At 43.0% G+C, this 27,720-nt stretch overlaps 1 protein-coding gene across 4 annotated transcripts in view; it reads right to left on the reverse strand.

The window, feature by feature from the left end:
- Positions 1-1,776: 1,776 nt before the first annotated feature.
- Positions 1,777-27,720, reverse strand: part of SETD3 (SET domain containing 3, actin N3(tau)-histidine methyltransferase) — a 74,655-nt gene continuing 48,711 nt past the window's right edge. The window contains exons 7-13 of one of the 4 annotated variants that reach the window (XM_070593237.1): positions 15,648-15,706; positions 14,629-14,743; positions 9,708-9,782; positions 8,407-8,573; positions 7,439-7,524; positions 3,798-3,958; positions 1,777-3,124 (exon numbers count right to left, since the gene is read on the reverse strand). In XM_070593237.1, coding sequence (XP_070449338.1) covers positions 2,675-3,124; positions 3,798-3,958; positions 7,439-7,524; positions 8,407-8,573; positions 9,708-9,782; positions 14,629-14,743; positions 15,648-15,706 — 1,113 coding nt within the window. In that variant the 3' untranslated portion in view covers positions 1,777-2,674. The remainder of the gene's footprint in view (positions 3,125-3,797; positions 3,959-7,438; positions 7,525-8,406; positions 8,574-9,707; positions 9,783-14,628; positions 14,744-15,647; positions 15,707-27,720) is intronic. The other 3 variants (XM_070593238.1, XM_070593239.1, XM_070593240.1) reach the window with 3 other exon arrangements.

Below are 27,720 nucleotides of genomic sequence, written 5' to 3' on the forward strand. Positions count from 1 at the left end.
AGAAACTAGTGGGGAAAATCACCCATCAATTGCCAGTTTGTGCGGAAAGATGGGTGGTTTTTCTAGGCTGGTGAAATCTAATTGCTAACTGTTTACACAAATAACACACAGAGCTAACGAAACAGAAGCAGAAGCTGGCATGTCTCCAGTGACTAGCCCGAACAGCCTCTTATCCAACAGCATTAAGAAGAAAGTAAACTTTAAAACGATTTGAGAGAAAGGTCCATTTTCATGACAGATGGCAGCGAGGGTTCTTCAATGCCAACTTAATCACTTCTCACTTTTCAAACGCTTCAGTTGTGGCTCCAAGCGTCTGTGCAGGCAGCACTGGATCTGTCGAGCCGGAACAGGGCAACAGGGCTGACCACCGGGTGCCGTGGCCTCGACACCTTGAAGAGTCATCCTAGGGCAATTCTAGCCAACTTAGGAAAAACTATTGTTGTTCAACAGATACTCTCTCTTCTGACATCAAAAAAGTTCTGTTCTTATGAGCGCCATTTTTATGTCGCGAACATAGAGACAGTCCTTGATTGGGAGCGTAACTCATATCATCACTTTTTGGTCTGACAGTCTTAATAAACAGACACTGCCAATGGGGAACTAATGGATGTAACGGTCTCCGAATTTTTAAGCAGGGACTTTAGATAATTTAGTACTGTTCCCTTACCTTACAGGTAAATGGAGAAAATGAGGCCCGAGTGTGGCCGTTGCACACCCACTGCACACAAGCCCAGAGCTTGAATCCTGACCCCAAGCCAGCACTCTTTCAGCTCCATCTGAACTCGAATCTTTTCCAGGGACTATTTTGAAAACTATCCCATCTCATGATGCTGTTTTATGTCTGAACTGTATATAATTTCTCAAAGGATGCATTTAATACGAAACTTGAAAACTTTTAATCCAATGAGAAAATGGATCTACAGACAAGTTAGTCATGAAAGTTCTCGCCTCAGGGGCCTCTATAGTAGAGCAGAAACTCCCTGAGCGCGACAGCACTTTCGCCCTTTGCAAATCACCGCCTCGTTCACATTGGGGTAAAGCATCTGAGGTACAGGGCTGATGGGAGAGCTGGCCGTCACGGGCATCCTCTTAGGAATGAGTTCAGACTGTGTGCACATCAACAAGGCAGGAAAGTCACAGTGTCTATGCAGGCGAATGCTGCCAACGTCAGGGAAGGATGAAAGCTACCCCTAGCGTCCGACGCAGCAGGTGGACCTGACTTGCTGAGCTCTAGGACGGATGCATCCTCAGGAGAGACACAGGCAGCTTATCTGCAAAGCTGTGTCTTCTCCAAGGGGAGATACTGGGAGTGTCCTAAAATTACCGTATGCAGCAATGTTTACCAAAATGGCTGGGTGAAGAATTGATGTAGCTTTTTCCAAAATGAGTGATGTGCTTAATAGTTAGGACGACAGAAACAATTGTGGAAGTTTGCAGTTATGACAGACTGGTAATCAATCGGTAACCTGAAAAGTGGTGGCTTTCAGGGTATGGATCCCACCTCCACCCCAGGACACCATCCCAAGCCTTTCCTTCCCCTGAAACTTAAGCCCGCCTCTTCTTGTGTTCCTGCCGTGCCTGGTCCTCCCAGAGCACCCCCTTGTGGTCTGGTGAGGGGCTGACCGCAGGCCTCTCCCATCTCTGAATCCCCAGGGCGAGCACCGCACACAGCATGGTCGGGTCCAGACGCCGCCCGGTGGGTAAGCAGGACGGTTTGCACAAAAGCTCCGTTCGAAAGGCCTGCCCCACTCCAAAGAAAAGGAATAGACAAAAATATTAATCATGTGTTCCTTTTAATAAGGCTTTTTTACTCAAAAGTGTAGCTTTGAAAATCTCTAGCTTGTTGTGAAAACCAGAAAAGTCAGGGAGCCACCTCACTGTGCACACAGCCCCGGAGAGCTGGGGGCGCTGTGTGTTTGCAAACTCTCCGCTACCAACGCTGGACGTCAAATGCACCACTTCAAAAGCAGAGGCGACACTAACATTAGGAGAATGAGGCAGGTCCTACTTCGATTCAAGGAGGAAGGACAAGCTCTTAATACAGTAAAACAAAACACAAAAAGTAAACAAATCTTTAGAAATCACTAAATGTGTGTGTGTGTATTTATATAATTAGGATTATCATCAACATTTAAAACTATTAAAAATAAGGTTGCCACCTTACCTTTTCTTTTGGTACTAGGGTGTTATTTTTTTTAGGAAAAAAAAAAGATTTTGCCCAGACTCTCAAGTTCCCTAACCTCCAGCCCGTTTTCCGCTGTGCAGCTGCCCCCCCAGCGCCCCACCATCGAGTCCCGTGGGCAGAGGCAGAGCAGCTTTAATTCTGCTTGTCAAGATGATGGGCCCACAAAAGCACAGCTGACAGAGGAACTGAATTCTTCCCCAGGAAGAAAATACATTTGCCCACAATGGGTCTGCAAAATCTTCCAAGGCACCTCTTCCCCGTTTGATGTCGCGGTCTGATAACTTGTTTTGCCTAGAATCTGCAAGATGGCAATCTTAATCAAAAAGGGAAGCTAGATTTTTTAAATAACTTAAAAAAAATCATTTTTATATAAAGCAGCAAAAACATATTTTCCTCTCTGCAGAAAGAAAAATGTGAACAAGGAAACACAGCAATGTAAATAGACTGTTCATAAACTTTTCTAAACTTATTCCCCAGCAGAGCTCGGAGCTACTCTTTCACTTCCTCAGTGCTGTCTGAAGAAGATTCTTTGGCATCTTCAGTCGCTCTTTTACTTTCCTCCGGAGTTAAATTTTCCTTTTCTGACCTGGTCCCGTTGGGGAGAGAGTTCTCGCCATTGATGAGCCCGTTTTCCGCAGCCTTCGCCCTGCTGACGGCCTCCGGGAGGGTCAAGGCCTCCTGCACACCAGCCTCCTCCTCCAGGTTCCTCAGGACCAGGGGCAGCCGCGAGTCCGCCACGCCGCTCTCCAAGAGCCCAGGGTTGCTCTCCTCGTACTTGGGGAGCGGAGCCTTCTCCTCCATTTGTCTGCGGTAGTATTCTCGGTTCATGGCTGCGCTCTTCACCGCTTTTTCCAAAATCTCTTTTTCACCTAAGCGTAACTTGATGGCCATTGTGGCACGAACAGAAAGGTCACTGTTCTTCAAGAAGGCCCTGTCTTCCTGGAAAACGAAAAGGAGCAAAATCAATTATAAAAAAGTCTAAATCGGCAAAGCTACAGTGACAGAACATAGATCAGTTGCTGCTGGCGATGGGGGCATGAGGGAAATTTTGGGGGTGACAGAAAGTTCTAGAACTTGACTGTGGAGGTGCTTGCATACCTATATACTTACATCAACATATACACTTTAGAACTGCAAATTTTAAAACTATCATAAAACAAAAAGGAAGAGTCTCCATCAAATGGTGCTCTAACACAGCTGACAGAGAATGTTACTTATTTCTGAAATCACTCTCTGTCTGTCTCCTGCTCTGATGGAGCCCCAGGGGTCAGCACTTGGCTGAATGAATGAATAGGTATAAACGAGAAGCACCTGAAGTTAGTGACACAATGGTTAACTCTGAAAACTTACGTTTGTTATATCATATGAATTAGAAATTATAGAAAAGTATTAAATAATTAAAAATTTATCTTCTAATCAACAATGCCTCTATGATTCTTTGGTAAGTGTAAATGTGTTAAATAGAAAAATACTAATAAGTTGAATGAAAAAGGTCAAATATACAATGATTTTGCTAAAGAATTATAGTACTTTACATTTAGGAAGGAATCTCTCATTAAACATATTTTAAAACACGACAAAACTCAAATCCTCATTTAATCAATCTAATTACCTCAACAGTTGTTTTATACGTTTTTAAAAGAAGCAAGGCTCGATCTTCAAGAAATGTCCAAAGTTTGACCTCATTGTCCCAGCTAACAGGATATTCAGAGTTACCCAAGGTGAAGATTCTATCGATAGCATTATCTCCCAGCAAATGGTCCTTCAATTCTTCTACGAGAAATACAAACAGGCATCTGTTAGGGGGAAAAGCAGTACTACTTCTCATTTTAACAAGCCGTCCACCTAACAAAATATTTTCTCCAACAACGCCATTTCCTGTGGTTCAAAGCTCTCCCTAATAACCAGCTGGCCATTTCTCGACTCTCCAGAGCAGAGAGAGCGCAAAATTGCAGGGGAGGAAAAAGAGGTGGGGTCTTCTTGATTTGGAATCCAGACCACGCTTGGCCTGGCCCTCCATTCCTCACTGTTTTATGAGGGACACTGAGAGCCTTTAGACAAGTCCACAAGACACTTTTTAAAGACAATCTATAGCAACATACCCCTTATTGTCACAACACTCTTCTCGCAAGCCAAGAGCTCAGTCACACCAAGTGGGTCAGAGAGACATTTAGGAGAACACTGTAAATAGTAAAACTGAAAAACAGCACAACAATCCAGTGGCCCTGCTAAATTTAAGTCTGATTGGTGCTTATTCCAGGAGCGGACCTGACAAAGCTATTTATCTCGCCACAAACTGAAAGAAATAAGAAAATGGACTATAAAAATTTTAGTTAATGAAAAATGTGCCTACATCCCTCACTTGTCAAGAATTTAAACAGGAATTACAAATAAACACAAGTGAATATCTCAATTACCTTCAAATATATTTAAGAGGAGGAAAGAATTCAGCAACTGCTCTGAGCATTTTGTCTCCTGGCACATTATCTTCAAAAGACCAAAACATGCCGATCCTATTCATGCTCGAGAAATACACCCATGCTTCTTATGTAATTATGAGACAGTATCTCTTTCAGAGCAAAATGCCCCACAGCTGTCACTATTTACAATTCAAATTGAAGAACTTCTGCTGCCAGCAAACCAAACTTTTATTAGTATTAGTTAGAGTAATTCCAAGAATACATCAATTGTCTTGACATGACAAATTGTCTTTCTATGACTAAAGAGAAACTAAAGAGAATCAAAGGACCTAAAATAATTGAAGTAGGTTTTTTTTAAGAAAATAGAAGTTAATCTAACGTTCAAAAAAGAAATTTATTAAGGTGCATTTGCTAGCAAAAGATCATGATAAAATTCAGGATTTTTAGATTTTTGATTCTTCAGTTTATATTCTTTGTATAAAATAATGAAGATAAAAAAAAATGCTTCCTTAGTGGTGGAAATCTCCTGGTAGGAGCCCTGATACTGAGGTTACTATTTTCATTTCCTCCTCAACCCACACAAGCTGTACCCGTCCGTGTTGGAAAGCAGAGGGGCAGACAGAGCTTCCTCTTGCTCCTTTCTAACAGTGACACTGGACCCGTCCCACAGCACTGGAGAAAAGAACCTACGAAAGGGGAAGAGCGTGGCCGGAGACCTGTGTGCAACACTCGGGCAAACAGCCAAAGGCCTTGGGAGCAGGAGTCCTCCCCGCTCTCCTCTAGTACCAAACCCCGCAGGGTCCCTGCACTTCAGAGTCCGCCCTGTCCTCTCAGGGGCTCTTCTCCTTCACTGGCCACTGCCGGAGCGTGCGTTTGGTCGCCCTGCAGAGTGACCGGTGCCCTTGCTCCTCAAGACCCCTAGAGGACCAGGATCTCTTCCACGGATTATGTCATTTGCAAACCAGCAGGAGCCACATAGGATGTCTGGGATCCGGGCCCTGGAGTTAGCAGAGCTGGGTTCCAAGTCAGTCATCACTTGCCAGCCGAGTGGACAAGTTACTCATCCTCTTTGAAGTGGAGTTTCTACATCAGTAAAGTGGGAATCTCTATGTCCTGCAAGGCTGATGAGGATGAACATAAAGTCTGCCCCACATTTGGCATCATGCCTGGCACACAGTGGGTGCTCACAAATCACAGGGATTATCATTACCATCATCTCTCTTAATTACATATTCCTTCAGGATACGAACTGTGGCATTCAATTCTGTATCCCTATATCACATGCAAGAAAAGCGCACAGTTAACCCTTAACTCGTGTTCATTGAATTGGACTGATGAAGCACCACCAACGTACAAAATCCCTGAGAGCTCTCCCAAGAGTGCTGGTGAGGCCGCAGCAACATGGACAAGTACCATCTGGCGCTTCCTCGGGCGCCGTGGCTGGTGTCTAAATTGCCTCTCTGTGTCAGGACTACGTTCATCCCACCTCCATGCTGACGCCATGCCCTGCACCTGGGCAGCACTTCTCCTGGATCCAGACATGCAGTCTGGGAGCTGCGGAAAGCAGAGCCCAGCAGACTCTCCTCAGCAGCCACAACTTGCTGCTTTGGCCCAAACTGCCCCTCCTGAGTGCTTGGCAGCATCCTGCAGAAGGACACTTATCGTCTGTTCAGTGAAGCAGCCACTCACTCACTCACTCCTACCCAGTCTGTTTTTCACAGGATTGAAGGTACTCAACAAGAACAGCAACAATCAACACACACACACACAATCAACACACACACACACAATCAACACACACACAATCAACACACACACACTCAACACACACACACACAATCAACACACACACACAATCAAAACACACACAATCAACACACAAATCAAAACACACACACAATCAACACACACAATCAACACACATACAATCAACACACACACAATCAAAACACACACACAATCAACACACAATCAACACACACACACAAAACACACACACACAATCAACACACACACAATCAAAAATACACACAATCAACACACACACACAATCAAAACACACACAATCAAAACACACACACACAATCAAAAACAAAACCTCAGGACCAGAGGATTTGGAGGAGTACATTTTCAGATGAAAAACGAAAACACAGCCACAAGAGGTCAAATCTCAGTAGAAGAAGCTCCCAATCTTCCGCCTTAAGCAAACGTAAAAGTAGCCGCTCAATACCTATATTCAACTCTTTCTGCGCCTGGAGAGGAGGCTGTGGACAAGAGCATCTTGTGATTTAAACAGATTCTGTGTTATCTGCTCTAACAGCATGCCTGGCATTAGAAGGCCTGCTGGCAATTTCAGATTCAGAAGAGAGGGGGTTAACAAATGAAGTCTGTGGCACACGTATGCCACTGCTGATCACACAACTTTGGTGTCAACTGACCCTTCACTTCTCTGGGAGACGCAGAGACATTAGCGCACTCGGGGGGAAATCAGTTTCTGTCAGTCTTGGGTAACAAGCAGATCAAAAACTCCCATCTAAAACACAGAGTTTCCATCCAGCTAGACAATCCAAGACATTTTAAGCTTTCTTCCAATGCAGTAAAGAATTATTTGTTTATTACAAATGAATATTGGCAACACACTGAGGATTTAATAAAACATTTCCAGGGTAAATAAAACAGATCAATTCCTTCCTTCTCCAGTACTGCCATCTTACCTCCTCCCAAAAAGTGCTTTAGTTTTAAGCAATTTTATCTTTAATTTGAATCCCTATGCTTTACACTTTCATGAATTAAGGAAAAAAGTCAACATCTTTTTTCTCCTGAAGTGATTTACCTTCAGTCATGCAGAATACTCGGAGAAAAGCCAGAAGTTGGGCAGAGATGGGCGGCTCCGTAAAATGCAGCGCAAACACACTGGAACTGACAAAAGCAGGAAGTAAGATCAGTCACCCCGCGGTATAGTTACCTACTTGCTCTGAAGTGAAACCCCTTAAATCTACAACCATGTGGGTGTCCTCAGGAGCGCTGAGCTGGCATGAGTCATTCCAACTCCTCCTCTGAACTTTGAAAGCACAATTTTCAGTCCTTGCACAAAGCAGCAGCGTGACCTGACCGATGAGGATGGCAGTGACCATCTCTTCGGCAATGCCTCCTGTCTAATAGCCTTAATCTCAGGTTGCACGCACCACATTAAGAGAATTAAGCAAACCCACGGTTCTTAAAAAGTGCTAACAATAATTTATGTTGAGTTCACATTTTAATCATTAATCAAATATTGACAAGTTCAATAAAAAAAGGTCTGGATAATCCATTTTCATTAAGAATGGTTCCTCCATTCCCTGGAGAACTAATAAATCATAATTCTTGTCTTCTTTATGATTTTGTATCTCAAAGACAAGAAACTCTTAAGGAATTTAACCAGAAATTCTTGAAATACTGAGGATCATGACTTCATTACAGAAACTAATGGTGGCAAAGAATTAAATGAAACAAAGTGATCCAGGTCATTAACCTTTTCAAGGTAAATGACATTAATGATACCGAAGTACTTATTGTTAATGAGGATTTCAGACCACATCCCCTAGAACTGACTGTGAATGCTCCCGACAACACGATTTTGTTTATCTGAAGACATTGGTAAATCACCATGCATCACAATGGTTTAAATTTCCCGTGTAACAGGGATAAAGGGATTAAGACAAACTGCTGTAGAGAAGTTTTATTAACATGCCAGTTAAACACTCTGCAACTGGAAACAGTTCAAGCAGCACAGGAAAGAGCTGATCCATTTTTGCTACGTACGTTGGGATGCCAGCGCGAGCCAAGACCTCGGCCTTCATCGCGTAGAGCCTGTCACTTTTACTCACTCCAAGCTTTATTTTCACTCTGTCGTGTGAATTATTGTCAAAGAAAAAACCACTGTGGATCACAAACTCTGCATTTGACCGAGTGCCATAAAAAATGTAAATCTGAGATGCAGTAAAGAAAAAATAAAGGAACATAAAAGAAACTTAACATCCGTTCTTAACACAGAGCAGGGCAAAGGATCAGTTCTCATATATCTAATGCGACTTTACACTGACGAGACGAAACAGTTCTGAGATGATCATACACCTACTTTGTACATCACGTGGGGCTGGGTGAAGTTACAGCGAGGCGTGCGCTCCCCCCGACTTCCCAAACAGCCCAGGATGGGTAAGGAAGAGCCTTGGCTTCTGCCACCTCGTGGGCCTTACTAGTACACAAAGGAGCCCGGCTCCCCGGGCCTCTCACAGTCCTCTTCTTCTGAGGGACAGCACCACTATTTACGACTGCACTTTAAAATTCACCACGTTCTTCCTCTCCTTCTGATACGAGAGAGGCTCTTCTGGAGCAAGAGTTTAAGGCAACGTCTGTCAGAAATGCATTTTTAGCTCCGATGGCAGTTCTGCACCTAGCAGGAGGGTGTATGAACTTCTCTGCAGAAAGAGCAGATCAGCACTTCGCTAGACTAACATTTTTCATTTTGTCTCAACTGGAGCGTCAGTGGTCTACATGAGCTCCGGTTTTTGCATTATCTGCTTGGTCGTAGACTGCTAGGCAGAGCGCAGGTGTTCTCAGATGCATATTTTCAAACTTACTGAAAGGCTTACCCTGCCCCTGCCCGAATCATTAGATGGAAATTCACACACTAAAGTGAACGTACAGAGGACAGATTTCATGGCTCCCGATTCCTTTATGTTTGTGCCACTTAAACAAATTGCCACTTTATAAAGAAGGTTCTAATCAACAGAAAAAAAAATGAAAACAATGCAGTTTATGCAACTGAAAATCTGTTCTATTGTCTAACACAAAGTTTATTTTCAGCTGACAGTTTTAGAATACTAGGTCAATTGTGCAAATAAGTGCATGTAAATCTTTTTTGTGGACGCAAAGGTCCAACTCAAAGCACAATATCTTCATTACAGCTTTAGGTCTCAAGATGTGTTCCCAAAACAATCCTAAATATAAGCTCCCAATTTTTCTGTCCCAGTTAAATACCTTTTTAAAGTTACCAACACAACATTAATCCAGTGCCCACTGGCTAGCCACACCCTGTTCGCGATGCCATGACTGATACCTACCTGCTCCCCGGCCCGGAAGTCCTGCAGAGCCACACACTCGCAGCGGTCGTCCTCCAGGTTGTAGCCAGTGGTGATCTGCCACGAGAAGGGGGGACACAGTTCTCTCACTCATGAGGGTCTTTTTGGAATTAGAAGTTAAAAGACAGCTAAGGGGACGTAAAAGGGTGCATTCTGCCTCTTTATGGAACTGGGCAAAGAACGCTTGGTTATTTTAATTAATTCTATTTACACCAGAAGTCCGCATGGAAGAGTCGTACCTGAAGTAAAGGACGTGATCTTAGGAAAAGACATTGTACAGATTGTCACTGCTGGTCTCCCCAGACACAAGCATTTCTTACAAGGTAGCTGCCTCTGAGCCCCAGACGGAAGCAGGAAACCGAGTCTCTGAGCACTCGAGTGACTTGTAAATACTGTCTTTATCTAATGTTTGCCCATTAAGAAACAAGTGGGTTTTCCATTGAAGAAAGAATCAGGGAGAAAGAAAAGCTCTGTTCTTGAATTATGTACATATTTTACTCTAAAACTAGAGAAATTAAAACTTTCAGACAAGCAAAGGAAAAATAAATTAGTTGTCTCCTATTCACTTTCTTTCTGCTGAGAGCAGTCCTGTGAGAGACTTTCTAAGCACCTTACTAATAAATACAGAAAATCCACTAACTACACCAAACCCCACATCCCCTCCTCATCTCTCCTGTCCTGGTGGGAGCCAGGCAACGTCATGGTCTTGGCACACAGGTCACAAAGACACTCCGCACCTTAACCAGTCAGCATTCCACCTTCTAAACATCTCCTGGCTTCTTTTTCCCTCATCACTCCCCTGCGTGCTGAGGTCCTTGCTCTTTCTTGCCTAGCTTACCGTTAGCAAAAACCTCCCAACTGGTCTGATTCCAGTACTGTCCCTCGTGTATCCCTAGTGACATTACAGTGTCAACATCCTGTTTAAAACCTTTCAGTGGCGCTCCACTCTGCCTTCAGAAAAGCCAAATTCCTGAGCAAGGCCAGTTTACGAGGAAGCCCATGTCTCCCTTCAGCCTCTTGACACCCCACTCGCCTGCCACTCCGGGCCACTGTTCTGGCTCCCTTGTGCCTGGAACTACCTTCTGCTCCTGTTTTGCCTGAGCCCTGGCTCCTCTGGGGACACCTCTTCTCACCCCACCCTCCCTTCGCATTCCCACAGCCCCTGTGCTGACGCCCCACCCCGCCAGCACCACTGTCTGTGCACCTGCCCATCAGTCAGACCTGGAGCCCCCTTTTCCCCCATGTCCCCAGTGCTTAGCACACTGTACCTAACCCCTGACATTGCCTTTCAGAATATTTACTTGATGCATGGACCCCCAGGGGAAAGAAGAGGGTCCCCAATTTGTATCAAAAGCTCCTTCTCGGAAGTCTGTCTGTCAGAGTGGCCCCTCAACCTCTTAGGTTATCTGTAAATACTCATTAATTACTTCTGACCCCCTCATTTTATCCTGGAGAATCAAAATTCAAGACAGCTGCTAGGGCTACTTGCTAATAAAATGCTCAACAGCTTGGATCCAAAAGATTACTTTTGAGTCTAGGGAATGGCATTTTGGGATAAGGCCTTGCAATGTTAACCTTTAAACCCAAAATCCCCAGGACCAATGGTTTATTAACCACATATCTAGAAATCCTTCATACTTCTGATCCGCAGAGACCAATGAGAAACATGACAGCAACGAGAAATAAATGAAGCCAGGTATTCTGGCACATTTTCACTCACCGAACAGTTTAAACAGTTGATTTGGATTAAAATCAGCTCCATGAAGTTCCCACCCAACAATGAGCTCACCTTTCTCACCCCAAAACATGACCTTGATAATAAAATGTGGAACAGGAATTTCCCGTGAGCTCCCAGCCCGGAAAGTCGGGCACCCCACGGTGCGCTTACACAGGGACCAGACAGGAAGTTAGGAGAGACGGGGAGCAGGGGGAGGAGGGCCACCAACATACGAACATAAAGAGGGAGAAACACAGGATCTGGACGACAGAGGGACATACGACACCACAGGAAGGAGGCTGATGGGTGGGGAGGCGTGGCGACTTTACACCGGGTGCTCAGGCCGGCCTGGCCCGAGGAGGGCTGTGAGCAGTCCCTCGGACCTTGGAGGAACGAGTGCTTCAGGCAGAGGCACGGCAAGAGCAAAGGCCCTGGGGCATGTGCTGGTGTCTGAGGACAGCGGGAACAGACCTGTGTGTGCTGCAGTGTAGTGGGGACAGGCTGAGCAGGGGTCCCCGTCTGCTACTGTAAAAACCTGCACTTTCACCATGAGACTGGATCCGCATCTAAACCTGCATGTTTCAGAGTTTTCAATACTCAAACAGAAGACCTTGAGCACGCGCCTCCCTCAGTTCTGCTGGAACTTTCCAATGCCCTTTCGCTTGATTGAGACAGGCACACATTCAAATACAAGGGCTGATTATTCCAACCCGCTTTACCACTGGAACCATTACAGCGGCCTATGAACCACTTGGAGGTGACCTTCCCTGTATGAACGGAACCACCTCAAGATAGGAAACCTGCTACTTACGTTAATTTTGAACAAATCATGCAGAATCTAAAGATATGTTATTTCTTACAGCTCAATACTATGCCTTATAAACTTGTCTAAATTTGTTTTTCTGAGTGGCTGGGAAATCAGCTCACATTCGCCAGCACCTCTGGCCAGGCTTTCACTTACTTTCTTCTGCTTCTCCTTGCCGCTACTGGTTTGGAACTACTGTCACAGACTTCATTCTTCCATTTATACTCCCACAACCAGGTTTTGGGGAGACTGTTAGAAGCACACGGCGTTGCTGGGTTTTAAATTTCTGTCTATTCCCTCAGCGATAGTCAGAATAGACAGACAGCGATTGTCAGGACAGACACACACAAAAAAGAAAATCTACTGTCTGAAAGCTGAGCCCTAATTTCAAGTACCTTATTTTTAAAAAGAGATTAACTATTAATACATATAATATACAACTTCATAGAGTTAAAATAGATTCTTAGCTCTACCAGACAAAATTTCCCATGAAGTCTTATAATGACAGTGGGAAACAGTGCACCAAAGGTGTAGAGTTCACTATGCAGGGAAAATAACAACTATAAGAAAAAGTACTAATGTCTGACACAGCCCTTCTAAAGGTCAGCAATGTTTTTGCCAGGACTGTGATAGGCTAAAGACTTCATGAATAGTATTAGAGAAGCTACAGCATTAGTAGTTGTCAATAATTCATTATTTTTATTTTGAGATTAACTTTTTTTTTACTTTCAGGGTGAAAAAAGTGAATAGTTTAATCCCATTTACATGAAAGAAAGACAAAAACCAGTATATATGCAAGTGGGTGAGGGTGCAGAGCAAAAGGATGGGAGAGATTTGCTCAAAGCCAGTCACCAGTTAGCTGGGAGGCATCGAGTGGCCAGATCATGGGGGCCGGAAGGCCAAGGTGGGGGTAGGCGGCACAGGACACGGACCTCCGCACTTTACTGCAGAGACTTCTGGGTCGTTTAACTGGTTTTGTTTGTTTATGATAAAGTAAGGTACTTTTTACATTTTAGAAATAAAAACATAAACCCTACTGATCAATCAAGTTTGGGAAACAATGAGCTAATCCAAAAAAGAAAAAGAAAAACACTACAGTCAAATAGTAAAAGCTATTTGAAAATTTTTAAAACTTCAATCTTATGATCAGTTTAAAATAGCTTTGAAGGAAAAAAATAAAGAACAGACTATAAAATTTTATTCATTAACGAAAATAAATGATCAAATACGTTACTCTTTCTTAAAGTGGTAAATTAAATTAAGCATATCTAAACTAAGGCAAAAATATCATTGTAAAAGTGGAACTATTCTTTCTCCACAATCTAAGAGTGTACTTGCCGCTAGACCCTCCCAAATTAGCACCAGGATATTCTATCTGAAGTGTTTGTCACACATTACATGTGTTCTGGCCATTTTGTGGAATTAGATATGAAATACTCATTTACAGCATTTTCCCAGTCTATTTATAATACTGCTAAAAATAAGAAAGAAAGCTGACATTGTGAAAAGATGAACAAAAACCAACCAAACCAGCACACTAGCATAATGTTTAAAAATCCAGAATGTTCTGAAGTTGGTCATATTTCTATTGACTAATATCAGGAAACCTTTCTCAGACAACCGTCTCAGCACAGAGCACCGTCAACCTCCGCTGTTGCCTGGAATCCAAAGAATGCTGAGGAGCAGAGAGCGGGCGTCCTCCTCTTACATGTCCTAATTAACAATCATCATAAAACCCCCCTATTTTTTTTAATGTCTCCTACCCAGCGTTTCCATGTCTGACGATGCCAAGCGATCCTGCTTTCAAGGCCAAGAGCCAACCACCAAGTGCCCCCTCCTCCCGCCAACACCAGGGAAAGCAGTGACGGCTCCTGAACAAAAGCAGGTTAATAAACAGGGCCAAGGATGTGTCAGCATATGGGGGGAGGGGGAGGGACAGGAAAGAATCAGAGAAACGAACACGACTGGAAACACAGCAAAGAAAGAAAACAGGGACATAAAAGAAAAAATGAGAAGAAAGGTTTTTTCAATAAATCAGTATTTTAAAAAGAATAAGAAGAGAGAAACTCTGATTTAGTTTGTGGTTCAATAAGAGAAGAAAATGAACGTTTAGGCTGGAATTGGGGCTTAGCAAAGAAACTGCAGCTCACTGTGGTTTCTGAAAGCGATAGAAGATTCAAGTTCTCGTTTCTTCAGGATTAAGTAAACACAGTGAGAGAAAAATACCCACTTCTATTTGTGGGGGCAGCTCAGTTCGGTTTTGTTTGTTCCCTTTGGAGGGAGGCGGTAAGGGGAGAACGTGGTCAGTAAGCGGAATGTCCACTTTCAAGCCTGACCCCACAGGCTTCCCCAACTCAACACAAACACAGAGGAGTCGTTACCAGGCCGGTGGTGTGATTGCACATGTCCCACAAAGGAATCAGCGCCAGGGTCACGCGAGAACCGTCCTCCGTGGGAATCTGGTTTTGTCGAGTCATAACAGAAGAGACTGCCCACCTGTAACAATCAGACAAGTGAACTACAGGCGGACACTGAAAAGCCCATCACAGTAATAACTCAACCAGGAACTGAGGTTTGTCTGACCGCTTAAGAATTTTCAAATCCTTTTCCTAAGTTCCAAATGGGATAGCTGTTTGGTCTTCATCATCATTTAAATGATTTCGTCTTCATCATCATTTAAAATTAAATCTAGGATTAGGGGGAGGAAGGGGAAAATGGAAGGAAAGGGAGCCAGGGGCAATCAGGAGTGAGTGATTAAGGGAGGATGTTCCCAGGAAGAGGGAGGTTCTGGAAGGAGGGCCGTGAACAGAGAGCTCCGGGGTGTCAGTGCTGCCCAGACCCCCAGCCCCAAGCCGGCCCCACCCTCTTTTACCCACATGCTGACTCTGCACCTATGTTAAGCCTCAGCGAACAAGCAAACAGTATAACTCCTTTCTGATCAGAAATCCTCTAAGAACTCTACAAATGCGGATCACTGTTTTTTATTACATTGTGCAGTGAATTAAATCTTTTTGTTCAAAAAAAGGTCCCCACTTTACACTAAAATAGTCTATTTAAAAAGAAAAAAAATCCTCACCACCACCCCACGCTAACCTTAATCTCGAGCATCACCTGGCTCCTCTCCATAGTCCCTACTACCACAGGTTAACGGCAGTGTCTCCGTGGCTATTAAAATGCTGACGCCTATCCCTTCTGTTCATGACACCTTCTGAAAGATCAGCTCTGTTTGGGGCTTTAAATGGTAATGCAGGTCACTTCTTACGGAAGCTTTCGTCACTTCCAAGATCCCAAATTCACTTAGAAACCACCCCCCAACACACACTCCACACAACATGCACACACAGACACACCCATCACACACATTCCCCCCACACACTGCAACACACACACACACACCAACCTGTAGTCCTCGTAAGTGAAAGAATCCTTCAAGGGCAGTTTGTTGGCATGAGGATGGGTCTGGGAATTAGAAGTTTTAGAAAGCAGAGGTGAAAAGAGAAAAAGGGAAAACAGAAATCACTCAACAGAATTTCATTATTCAGCTGCCTAACAGATCCTAACGAGAGCCGAATGAAGCGGGAGGCATCCAGCCACGCTACTGAGGGATCATCGTGCTATTACGCTCTCATACATCACTGTCAACTTAATTTGTTGTGCCCAGCAGCCGCCATAAATCTGCTTCTTCATATTGCGATACCAGAACCCACAGACACCACACAAAAATAAAATTTAAGGTGGACTGACTTTACAAAAGGTATTTGATCTAAACAGAAGTCCAGAGCCCCCAAAGTCAGTGTCTGTCCTGGCCTTCCTTTGTGCCTTCTGCCATAATGTGTTGCACAACGCTTGTGAATAGATTTCAAATCTCTTATGTCAATAAAAGGTACAATTAAAGGCACTCTAATACATTGAAAGTTCTCTCATTTATCTGTGACAAATCATTTGGATGGGAATCAACTTGTTATGTGCGAATGAATCACACACACGGTAGAGGAAGCTCAAGCACAGAAAATCAAGAAAAATATAGTTCTGTAAAATTACAAAATAAATTTTATGAACAAGTAAGATAAAGATAAAACAGAGATCGGTATCTTTAAATTTGACTATTGTTTTTTCTGGACAAAAGAACATTTGGTAAAAATACCCAAAACTTCACTTATGAGAAAATTTTATACATTTCATATTCTCTATTCACACCCCCCCACCTTAGACCTTTCAGGCACTTAAAAACTTTGTCTCAATTAAGAAATTAAAAGCTGTAACGGTATAATTTTAATCTTCAGTTTCAACTACAGTCTGATAGACAGATTGCAGCAAGTGATCAAATGAACAAATGGTGATTTCTGAGTGAGAAATGAAATGCTGCGGTCTCGTCTCTGCACCACTGTTAATGCACGGAGCTCCGTGCAGTATGCAGTTTTTACTGTTGACGCATTAGCATCACAAGTGCACAGTAATTTATCATCGCTCACTGTAATGTACTCGCTGGCACCGTAGGCAGGACAGTAGGGGATGAGGTAAAACTGGTTCAAACCGTAAATCAATTAGAAAACAAAAGCTTGTGCTCCGTGCGCAATTTTAGGCAAATTATATCCTACAAAAGGCTGCCAATGGGGTGTGAGCTCCCAGGTGCCCGCTTCTCCCCTCGAATCCTTAGACCAATTTTAACCCTTTGGAAGAGAAGTCAACATAGAAAAACATGTTCACATAATTTTTTAATGTTGTGATAATAAAAATGAAATTAAAGAAGACATATTTTAAGTCAATATATAAAATAACATGTTGCATTTTCTAGTGGCTGCGGGAAGATCAGGAAATCCTAGCTCTGGGGTAAAAAAATAATCAGTATCGTGGTCAACTATAGAGATGTGAGAAGCAGCTTCTTACTGCCTCTTCTTCATAATGAATGAAACGCAAGACTATGTTCCAAGAGGCCCAGAGACGCCTGCCAGTTAATTACCAAACTCAACTACGACGGTGCTCAGGTTTTTTTCTCATAAAAGCACAAATTCAGCAGATAAGAACTGTCCCTCCACCCAAAACTAATTTGATGAGAAGAAGGACCACAGAAAAATGTCAGAACTTTAAAGAAAAGAAATTCTATTGCTAAAATTTCCTTCTACTTCAGAGAAAATGAAACTTCACATTATCTGATCCACTGGGAATGCTGCCTATCCCACCTCTTTTCAAACTCTAGGAGGTGGGAAAGCATGGTTGTTTTTGTTATTCTAAAATATTTTAATTCATTTAAAAACTGTGGAATGCAGTATGGTATTCTGAAAGCTGGTAAATGCCAATGGTAAATGCTAAATCCCACAAATATTAAAAATTTGACCCTCCCCCCGAAAAAAGTTTGACTTACTGAATAGAAGAAAAGATGACAATTTTCAAAATTGGAATGCTAAACGTCAAAATGCCTTGAGGAAGAATCTTCCAACACTCAAATATCTTTAAATAGACTCTCTAACAACTACTCAAACAACGGCAACCTCCTCAAAGACCAAAAAGGAAAATTAACTCTCCAAAACGTTTCCCTTCCTACTATTTATAGACATTGCTTACGGAAAATATAAGTTCATGCTCACTGTCCTGATGAAGTCATAAAGAAAACTCAGGAAAAAACATGTGCAAATGCTTTCTTCAGATTAATTTTGAAGATGATTTTGGCTGTAGAGAGTTACGCAATATTTGCAGAACCTGTTAGAAATAGTTGTTCTTATCTGCTTAAAAAAATAGGGTGTGCCTACTGTACGTAGTTCTGGTATAAAAGCTATCCTGCCACAGACACATGCACTTAACAGGTACAGTGAAGAAAAATCTGACACCTGGAGGAAGGCAAATAATTTCCGTTTCAACGGGGTTCTCACTACTGTGACACTGTCGCCACCTACTGGCTTCATGGTAGAAAGGGCTCCCGTCACCGGGGTCTCGCATTATCTCACAGGGCAGGCAAGGCCTTCACAGCAAATTACTGTCAACCCAAACCGGCTCTATCTAGAGTGGCTACTGTTTCAGCTTTACTTAAGTGAAATCTGGTTTCCTAACACAATCTATCCTACACCTTAAAATTATTATACAATAGTTTTACAAGGATCTTGAAATATTCAAATATCAAAAATAATTTGCACACAAAGAACAAATGATTTTAAAAACAAATATTTTTACATATCCTGAAAAAGTGAACAAGAATTTTAAAAATGTCTATTCCAAACACTATTGAAGCTCTGGAGAGAATTTTTTTTTTTTTTAAACACCAAGCCTTTTCTCTGCCAAAGACCAAGTTAGATTTAAAAACACTTTTCAAAAATTATAATTTTAACCTGAAGTTACTTGAAAGTTCCTAAAATGTTCTTAGATGCAAGTCAGTAAGCTCATACGTTGTAGGGAGGATAAGTGAACTTTCCTCGCTTTATAGAGAAAACCCTCGAAGGGTTTAGTTTATCATGACATGCCTTCTCCAGTAGAGGACATCCTAACCTGTACTTTAAAACCAAAAATGTAAATCAAAGCAGGAACCTTATTTGCTGTGGACAATTAGTTTTATTTGTGACAGCTGTTTCCAAGTAGTGGCTACACAAGGGACAGGCAAGGGTCTGTCTGACAGTGTCAGAAAGAGGACAGTGACAGGGCCTCTGGGCACGGGGGCCCAATAGGAGCACCATGGGGCTGCCCAAGCATGGCTCCCCTCCATAAACACAGGTTTAGAAACCAGCCACAGATTTTCTGCAGGTTTTTTAAGTGACTGCTATTTTTCCTTTCTTGAGCAATATAAATATTTGAAGTTGGAGACATGAACAGTTGCTATAGGTCACAGTCAGACTGGAAGCCCGGAAGAGCTTACTTTTAAAAGAGGGTTGAAGTCTTCTTATGCCGAGCCAGGCCAGCCAGGGAAGCGCCCTTCCACTCCCTGTTCTACCAAAAGGAGCCATTCCAGATGAGGCACAGTAATATTGTACCGAGTACAAAATAATCACTAGGTTTGGGAAAGATTAATATCTAAAATCGTTTGGCTTCAATAAAAAGAAGTAATATTAGCTAAATATGTAAGTATGACATTTTGAAGAATTTACCATATTGCACGGGTCTGGTAGCTATGCTTAAGGAAATTAAAAACCACTACAGTCAGCATATTTGATCCTTATTGAAGTTCTGTCTTGAACTATCACTCACATAAAACAAAAATAAACCAAGAAGAAATTTAAATAAAACCTATGGATTACAAGAGTTTGAAGATGAAAAGATGAACAATATTCTGGCTTTAAAAAATTGATTTAGCATGCAGCTTCTCTTTATAGTCCCTTGATAAAAATGAAATCTCCCTAACAAACACTTAATAAAACCTGTCAATATCTCTGGAAAGAAAAATGACACAAATGCATTAAGTATTAAATACCCTTGGAAAAAGTCACATATTCCATGAATTTTTGATGTACTATCTTGACATTAATGTAAAACCTTGATATTTATAATTGACAGATATTTAATAAAGTATAAAAGAAGATGGCTGCTGCACGGCATGCAAATTTTTCAGGTTGATCAGAAATGAGAGATACAGACATGTACTTAAACTAAATAAACAATTAATATGTGTTACACGAATCAGCTGCAGCCCTATTTTAAGCTCATACAACAAACCTTTGTGGAGAACTGAAATAAGCAGAATTCATTATTATGTGAATTCCTAATTCAGAAACATCTAGTATGTGAAACAGCTCTGAAACATTAACAGCTCTGCACAGGAACAAACACATTTGAGTTAGAGTTTTTTGTTTCGTTTTTTAACATTTAACAATAAGCATTTTTAAAATAAAATAAAGATAAGCACTTCTATAAATATATGGAGAGGTATTTCCTAAAACAATTCTCAAAAGAAACACATTTAACCTAAAGAAAGATTGAAACCCTCTTAGGAAAAAAAAAAGATTAGAACACACAAACAGCCTCTAAGACACAAACCAACACTTCTCAAAATCAGATCTTTACTTTTCTAAAGAATACTCATCTTTACCTGGACCAATTTTATAAGGAAACCAAGCTGAATACATTTAATAATCACCTTCAATGAGGCATTTGAATACACTAAAAGGAAAGTGGCTCAGTTCATAAAAATGACTCCTAAATACTGTATTTTAAAGAATTTATAGCCCACTATAATATATAATCAATTGTTAACTTGAAAAATATATTGTAGTTCAGTGACTTATTAACAGCTCTATAGGATCAGGAATGACAAAATATAATTTAGAAGTTGTACCCAGTTTGTTCTGATAAAAACCATAATAGCATGCAATTAAAATCTTCCAACTAAAATGCGTCTGCGATTGTATTGGCTTTACTTCTTAAGCACTTGTTCACAGGGACAGTGGGCTAAACTAGCTGGGGAGAGACGCAACTCACTCCAGAGATGGTTCCGTTTCTCTTATTTCCACAAGGATGAAATCAGTTATAGAACCTCAGATCTGACTTTTTTGGGTGTGTGATCATAAGCTTTGGAAATGTGACCCCATCTCACATAGCCATGCGATCTTCGGTGCTTTCAATGCCGGGCAGCCCTGTAGCGGCCTGCCTAAGCCCAGTGTCCCAGCAAACATCAGGTTCTTTACAAACTGGGGAGGAGGGAGCGAGGCAACAGGCAGCTCCAACAGCTCGTCCTGAAGGCCTGGACTGTGCCAGTCCCAGACAGACCCGGAGGGGCCGGCGGGAGGGAAGACGGGGGTGCCCTGAAGGAAGCTGGATGAAGGAGAAGGGGGGAAGGGGAACAAAGAGAAGACGGTGGAGCAGTGAGGGGACGGCAACAGACGGCAGGTCGAGGAACAGAGGAAAGACAGAAAGCAGGCGGGGGCAGGATTTACACTAAAAACACTGAGGGTCCCCCTCTCCGGCTAATTGGAAGCAGCTCGGAGGGCAGCACGTCTAGTAGGTCAATCAACCCTTCTGCTCGTATTTCATTTTCTAAGTGGCTATAACACAGTTTAACAGAATGAGAAATGGCAAAATATCTATTGACTCTGGAATTTAGTTTCGATGGCCATAAATCAGAACCAAAGCCTGGTTCGTCCATTTGGCTCTTGAGGGAAAAAATCAATTTTTAAGACTTTTATTTTTAAACACAGACTACATCCAACTCTTCTGGGAATTTTTCATCATTAAGTTCTTTGAATTCACTCAATACGATCAAATAAATACATCAATACACATTAAATTTAAATTGCTTGCTTTTCACTTATGTATATTTAATTTTTCTATAACAAACGTGTATTACCTTATAATAAAAAGTTTTAAATAAAGAAAATGAGGTTAGTGGAGAAATATCAACATTGTTCAATAAATTTATAAAATTACTTTAAGATGGAAGAATTGGTTTTCTTCATTGGAAAACACTGAAATTATAACCTACATCCAGCTCAAGTTAAATCAAAATTTGTTAAAACACTGCAAAAGCTATGCCTGTTTAAAAATTTTATTGGTTACCATTTGTATACCATGAAGATGGACAATCAACTTGCAGCCAAACTTAGTCATAATCAATCAACATTTTTGACTGTCAATCATTTATTCACTCAACAAATATTTATTGACTCAGAAGAGAGCTGAAAATAGGTTAGGAGGAGATATTTTATTTACTGACTGTCTCTGAAGTGGAAGGCACTCTGCTAGGTGCCATGTGGCAGGTGGATGTAAAGACAGGTTAACATCCTCACGGGGGTTCTGCCTAACGGCAGTCAGATAAACAACTTAAAAAAAAGATGATGCCAGAGTGTCCCCCTTCTCCAACCACCCAGATTTCTCAGCTGTGTCCTCCCAGCCTGGCCCTCCTTTCCCAGGCTGACCTCAGTTTGCCACTGTGTGTGTGTGGGTAGTGTGTGCGCGTGCACTTGATTAATGTCTCTTTGCCCCAGTAGGGAAGCTCAGTGAGGCAGGGACCGCGTCTTTTTTAACCACCAGGGAATCCCGATGCCTTGCACGGGCCCTTAGTCAAAGAGATCCTCTTCCTTCAAGTGAGAAGGAGACATGTCTCCCGCCTCTTTCGCGGGACAGTGGGGGAGAATGGCAACTGAAAGGACACAGATTTCCTCTCTCTGGATCCACATGGCCTGAACCATTGACAGGTAAGAATGTGGGAGGTGACAACTTCCCAAACCACCACAACTCAGGAAGGCGATAGAGGTAGGACAAGGGTACCAGGTAATCTGTTGTGATCAGATGACAACCCAGGGTAATCTGGTGTCCACGTTCCTCCCCGAGAGCTCTGGCCAGCATGGGCACCCTGCTGCGCAGACGCACATCCCACGGGCTTCCAGAGAAACAGCTTTCCGTCCCCTGTTCTTCTATCTTCTGTCTCTTATGAAGAGAATATTTTCCCACCATCTGGGGGTCAGAGAATCTTCTCTCTCTCTTTTTTACCCCCCAAATCTATCTTTAAACACATTTATTTGGGAAATGTCTACTCTATTTTAAGAATCCAATGAGGGGGAACATGGACCATGCCCAACAGCCCTCTGGACCAAATGGTCATGATCTCCCTCTACCATTCGCCAGCTCATCCCAGCAGAGTGCACCTTTGAAAGGTTAGCCCTGTCACCTCCTGTGTCGTGATCACCCAAGCCCCTGTGTCTCCCTTTCCTCATCTGAAAAGGGGATCTGACAAGCAACCTCTCTCTTCTTTTAAGCTCTTAAATCCTTCATTTCTCTGCCTTTGTATACTTCCCTGCCCCAAATATCTCAATCTCCTGATTAATTTAAGGACTCTAAACCATGATCAAACCTATTCTCTGGTCTGCAAAAAGACAGTTCCACCAAGGGATCAATCAACGCTTATTCCTAAGGTGTATGAACTTGCAACTCCTCAAACTTATCAAGGAAACTAGAAACAAACAAAATGGTAAAAGGTCATTATTGTTTTAGAAAAAATATATTTGCATATAAAAAGTAGGCTGGAATTATTTACTGTCGGCTCACAGTATTTTATTTTTCATTTCTACTATTGCAGATTTCAACAATTCAGGATAAAGACTTTGGACTCTGGCTAAGTTAATCAAGCTAGCATGATCAGAGGCACCAGTCATTTCTAAGAGGAGAGCATGATAACCACCATTACGAAACCCATTTCCTTGACAGGACGACTGACATTCAGAGCATGAGTATATGTATAAACCCTTGTCCCAGAAAAGGAATTACTATGCCTTCGTACATGGGAAAGCTCTCTGTATCTCTGGGGGTGGGAGTAGGGGGGCAGGTAGAGAGAGACTGAGAGAGAAGGGGGGAGAGAGGTAGATAATAACAAGTATCATTTGCTAAGCACTCTGTGCAAGAAACTCTTTTCAGAACTTTACGTGTGTCATATAAGTTAATCATCATGATTCCTATGAAATAGGCAGTATTATTAGCCCCATTCTATTGATGCAGAAACTGAGGGACTGGTAAGCTAACAGTACGTCCTAGGTTACGCACTTAATAAATGAGAGGCCTGGGATAACCACCTAAGCAACAGTTTTCTGGAGTTTAAGGCAAAGGATGATCAGTTGTCCTACTTCCATAAATAAAGCATAAGTTCTGATACAGTAAATACATTTTTTCTTGGTGAAATTCTAGAAAAGTGCTTGGTAAATATCGCACTTATTTAAAATTCGGCATAGAGATATTTTAAAGGACATTATAAAGCTTAGAGGCGGGCCATATGAGCAGAAGACTATGAACCTATGCTTTCCCAACCACCAGACAGGACTCCATATGCAGTTACAGGTCACCACCTACAGTCATAAAGTCTCAGGCCTCGACGGCAGCTGAGAGGCCAGCTGCCCATCCCCTTCATTCTGGACCTGAGGAGGTCGGCCTCAGAAAACACATACACACAGCAACTACATACAGATGTGTACACTCCTGCCCTTCACCACATTTTAAAACACAGCGGCCATGTTTAGAAGTTACTTTCCTGTATTTTCTTCACTAGAATTATGCCACAGTGATGTCCCAACAACTTCCAATACTCCATTATCTGGAATTCCTATCGTTTTCATGATCATTCTGAACAGCCTCTAGGACACCCCACAGATTCACCAATCATTAAACCAGGATTATCTCCAAGTTCTTACGCGGGCATGATCTTTTTGCTACTTTCAATTCTCCTAGTTGTCATGTTGTCAGGGAAATGAAGCTTGGCCCCCTAAATGTTCTGCCTTTAAGCCTTTAAAGGAAGTTGAAGAAGCCTAGAGCAGCTAGTGAGAAATAAACTCTAGGAGTGCGCCATGGAATCTGAGAACCGCACATACCAGACTTGGGATTCTGACAGAGTAGGGCCAAATCCTGAGGTAATACATCAGTCCTAACGATTCAGGAGGAGGGAGCCTCTGAAACCCGGGTTCTCAGGCACCTCGGATGGACTCGTAAATCACACGTGCTACTCGCCACCAGCTGCCATGAGTTTACTTTGGTAAATCGCAAGAGCAAAATCTAGGGTAAAGGTCTCTGCCACACTACATCCAGCTGCTGGTCACGGGGAGGTGGGTGAGGACATGTGGCTCCAAGGTCACCTCTGACTGGAGAGTCTGTGGACATGGCCCTTCTCTATCTCAGAACTACTCATATTCCTTCCTTTTCTCTATTTCCCAAGCTTGAATTGTGCTCAAAAGGTACCAGTGGAAGAAAAAATCCCCAACACCATTCCTCTGGGTCACTGCTGGTAAAGCAAAATTACAAACGTCACAACCGAGGGAAGAGAGAAAAAGAGGTAACAAAACTTCTCTTTTTGTAATATCAAGTCACCGACAAAGAGCTATTGCTCAGAAAAGTCTAGGTTATCTTTTCTGTGTCTCCTGAAAAGGCAACTTTCAAACATAGTACCCTGAAATTTGATAAATAAAACAAACATTTTAACCCTACTGGTAAAAATGCCCCCCTTGAAATGGCAATGAACTGAATTACAGGGTGGTCATGTGTTAGAGTCAAAATAGAATGTTCTTACGGTAAGCCAAGACACTCGCTTGACTCCCCAAACGTGATTTAAAACGTCTGTGCCTTGGAGAAGAGCAGCTGAGAGCTTTCTTTTTGATTAAGCAAAATTATTTTATATTCCTCTTCAATTGATAAAAATTTCCCTCTCTCATTTCACTGAGTCCAAAAGAGGTACCAGAACTCTTTCAGGCAGTGCTGTACCAAAAGAAGAGCAGGCACTAAGAGGTCATCAGTACTTACTGGCTACTTCCCCACCAGCATTAAAATTTCTTAGGAAGAAAAAGAAGTCATAAAGAAAAACTCTTCTCTAAAGTCACGTTAAGAGCCTACCTTGAAACTGGACAGGGGATAAAGTGAAGAGGAGGAAACGGGCAGGGCCAAATTGTGCGGGACTGTCCAGCTTCACTCGGCTCCCATCTCAGGAGAACAAGCTGAGTGACAGCCGAGAGCTACAAACCAGAAAATGCGGACCTCACTTATGCCTTGCCTTACATTTTCTTAATTAAATACTTTACTGATCAATAGTTACAAAATGGATTTCACTCTTGTTTTTTTCAGAAATACCATACCACATTCTAAGAATAATATCATTTTGCTGGAGCAGTCAATTTCTGGAAACAAATTTTCAATGAAAGAATAGTTTAATCAGTGCCTATCTTTTGTGCATTACCTATAAAACAGATATAGATAATTACTGTTCACTTGGAAAAGAAAGCAGGGAATCCAGTGATTTAAGTCGGCTTTTGATATGACACTTTTTTTTTTGGTGAGGAAGATTGTCCCTGAGCTAACATCTGTTGCCAATCTTCCTCTATTTTATAAGTGGGCCACTGCCACAGTATGGCTTGACAAACAGTGTGTAGGTCTGCTGCAGCTGGGATCCCAACTGGTGAACCCTGGGCCGCTGAAGCAGAGTGCACGAACTGCACCACCACGGCCACCAGGCTGGCCCCTAGTCACTTTTGACTACTGTCATAGGTGCGAAAGGATTTTAGATTTGAAAACCAGGTTAACTCCTAAAACAGAGTCCTGAACCTTGGGAACACTTACATTCAGGGGAGAGGAACGGCAGTGTGAGAGAAGCCAGGAGAAAAAGGGTCTGAAGAGGGAAGTATAAAGGTTAGAGAGTGTGAGGAAGCTGGGCAGTTGCGACCAGAACTGGAGTCAGTGACCTGGCTGTCCCGAGACACACAGAGGGCTGTCACAGCAGGGCAGTGGGTAGGGCCGGGCTCTCGAGTATTACCGTTGTGGTTAAAGACAGAAGATGGACAGGGCATTATCTCACGGGCATAGGGACATTCTGTAAACCAAGGGGATGAAGCTAGGACAGAAGGACAGACTGGGACTGAAGAGAAATGAAGAGAAAGTGTGCAGAGCAATGTCACCGAGCTCCCGACACAGGCCCCAGGGCTTGCCTTAGCTACTGGGGGCTGGGCGTACTATATCAGAGGGACAAAGGGAGGTGAAAACACAAAGAAACTCTGAGATGGAGATAACAGGAAATAGAAGAAGTTCCTGCCACATGGTCTGAGTCTTCTCAGTGAAGGAGGAAAGGGGGAGCCTGGAGCAGCTCCGAGCTAGAGACTCTGAAACAATTCCCAGGGGAGTGAGACAGAAGACAGCAAGACACATGATGCAGCTCTCTGGCCAGGCTGGGAACGTTGACACATCTTAGAGTTAGCCGTCACTTGACACTCTTCACGATGCTCAGGAGCCTGGGAGCTGAGAAAGTAGACGGTGAGAAAGACGTGGTATTGTGACGATCACATAAGCAGTAAAGCCAAGATTGAGAAATTCGAGAGTGCTGTGGGGCGAGCCCACCACGGAGGCAAGAGGGGTAAGTCAGCCCACAGGGCGGGCTGACGGACTGCGACCACGGCAAGGCCAGGCTTCCTCTAAACACTCTCTCGGTCTTGTAAATTAAACTCTACCAGACAGAAAGAAACAGGACTAGAAATAATTTCCATGTGGAGGCTTAACTGCTGCATGACCACATGAAGTCACACTCCACCAGGCCTGTCAACCTAACAAGTCCTGAGCAGGCCACCTCTCCAAGGCGGGCAGTGGCAGGCAGAGACTGTGCCATCAGCACGCACACCTGGGTGCTGAACTCAGTGGACACAGGGAGCTCTGCCACAGGAGAGCAGCCCAGCCCAGCCCATCATGGTCATCAGAGCACCAGCCCTGCGTCCAGACGGCCTCAGTGCAAAGCCAGCAGCAGCGATGAAGGCGGAAGACCTGGAGCAAGGGCCACGGTTTGCGTGCGTGGTGGAGCATTCTCAGCAAACGGAAGCACCCAGTAAGGGTCAGCACTGATTATTTTTCATCCCGGCCGTACTGGCTTTATCCATGCCCGTAGCAGAGAGGTTTCTCTGACTCCAGACGCACGCTGGCAGACGCCTTGCTGCTGGCCTGGAGTCGGGCCTGGGTCTGTGAGTAAAGGGCAACACTTGTCTCTTTCACAAGATACTCAAGACAGAGGAGTTCAGATTTATCTCAAACCACTCAGGCTGGGGAAGGTG

The sequence above is a fragment of the Equus przewalskii genome, chromosome 25 (assembly GCF_037783145.1).
Source record: "Equus przewalskii isolate Varuska chromosome 25, EquPr2, whole genome shotgun sequence".
Classification (NCBI taxonomy): Eukaryota; Metazoa; Chordata; class Mammalia; order Perissodactyla; family Equidae; genus Equus; species Equus przewalskii.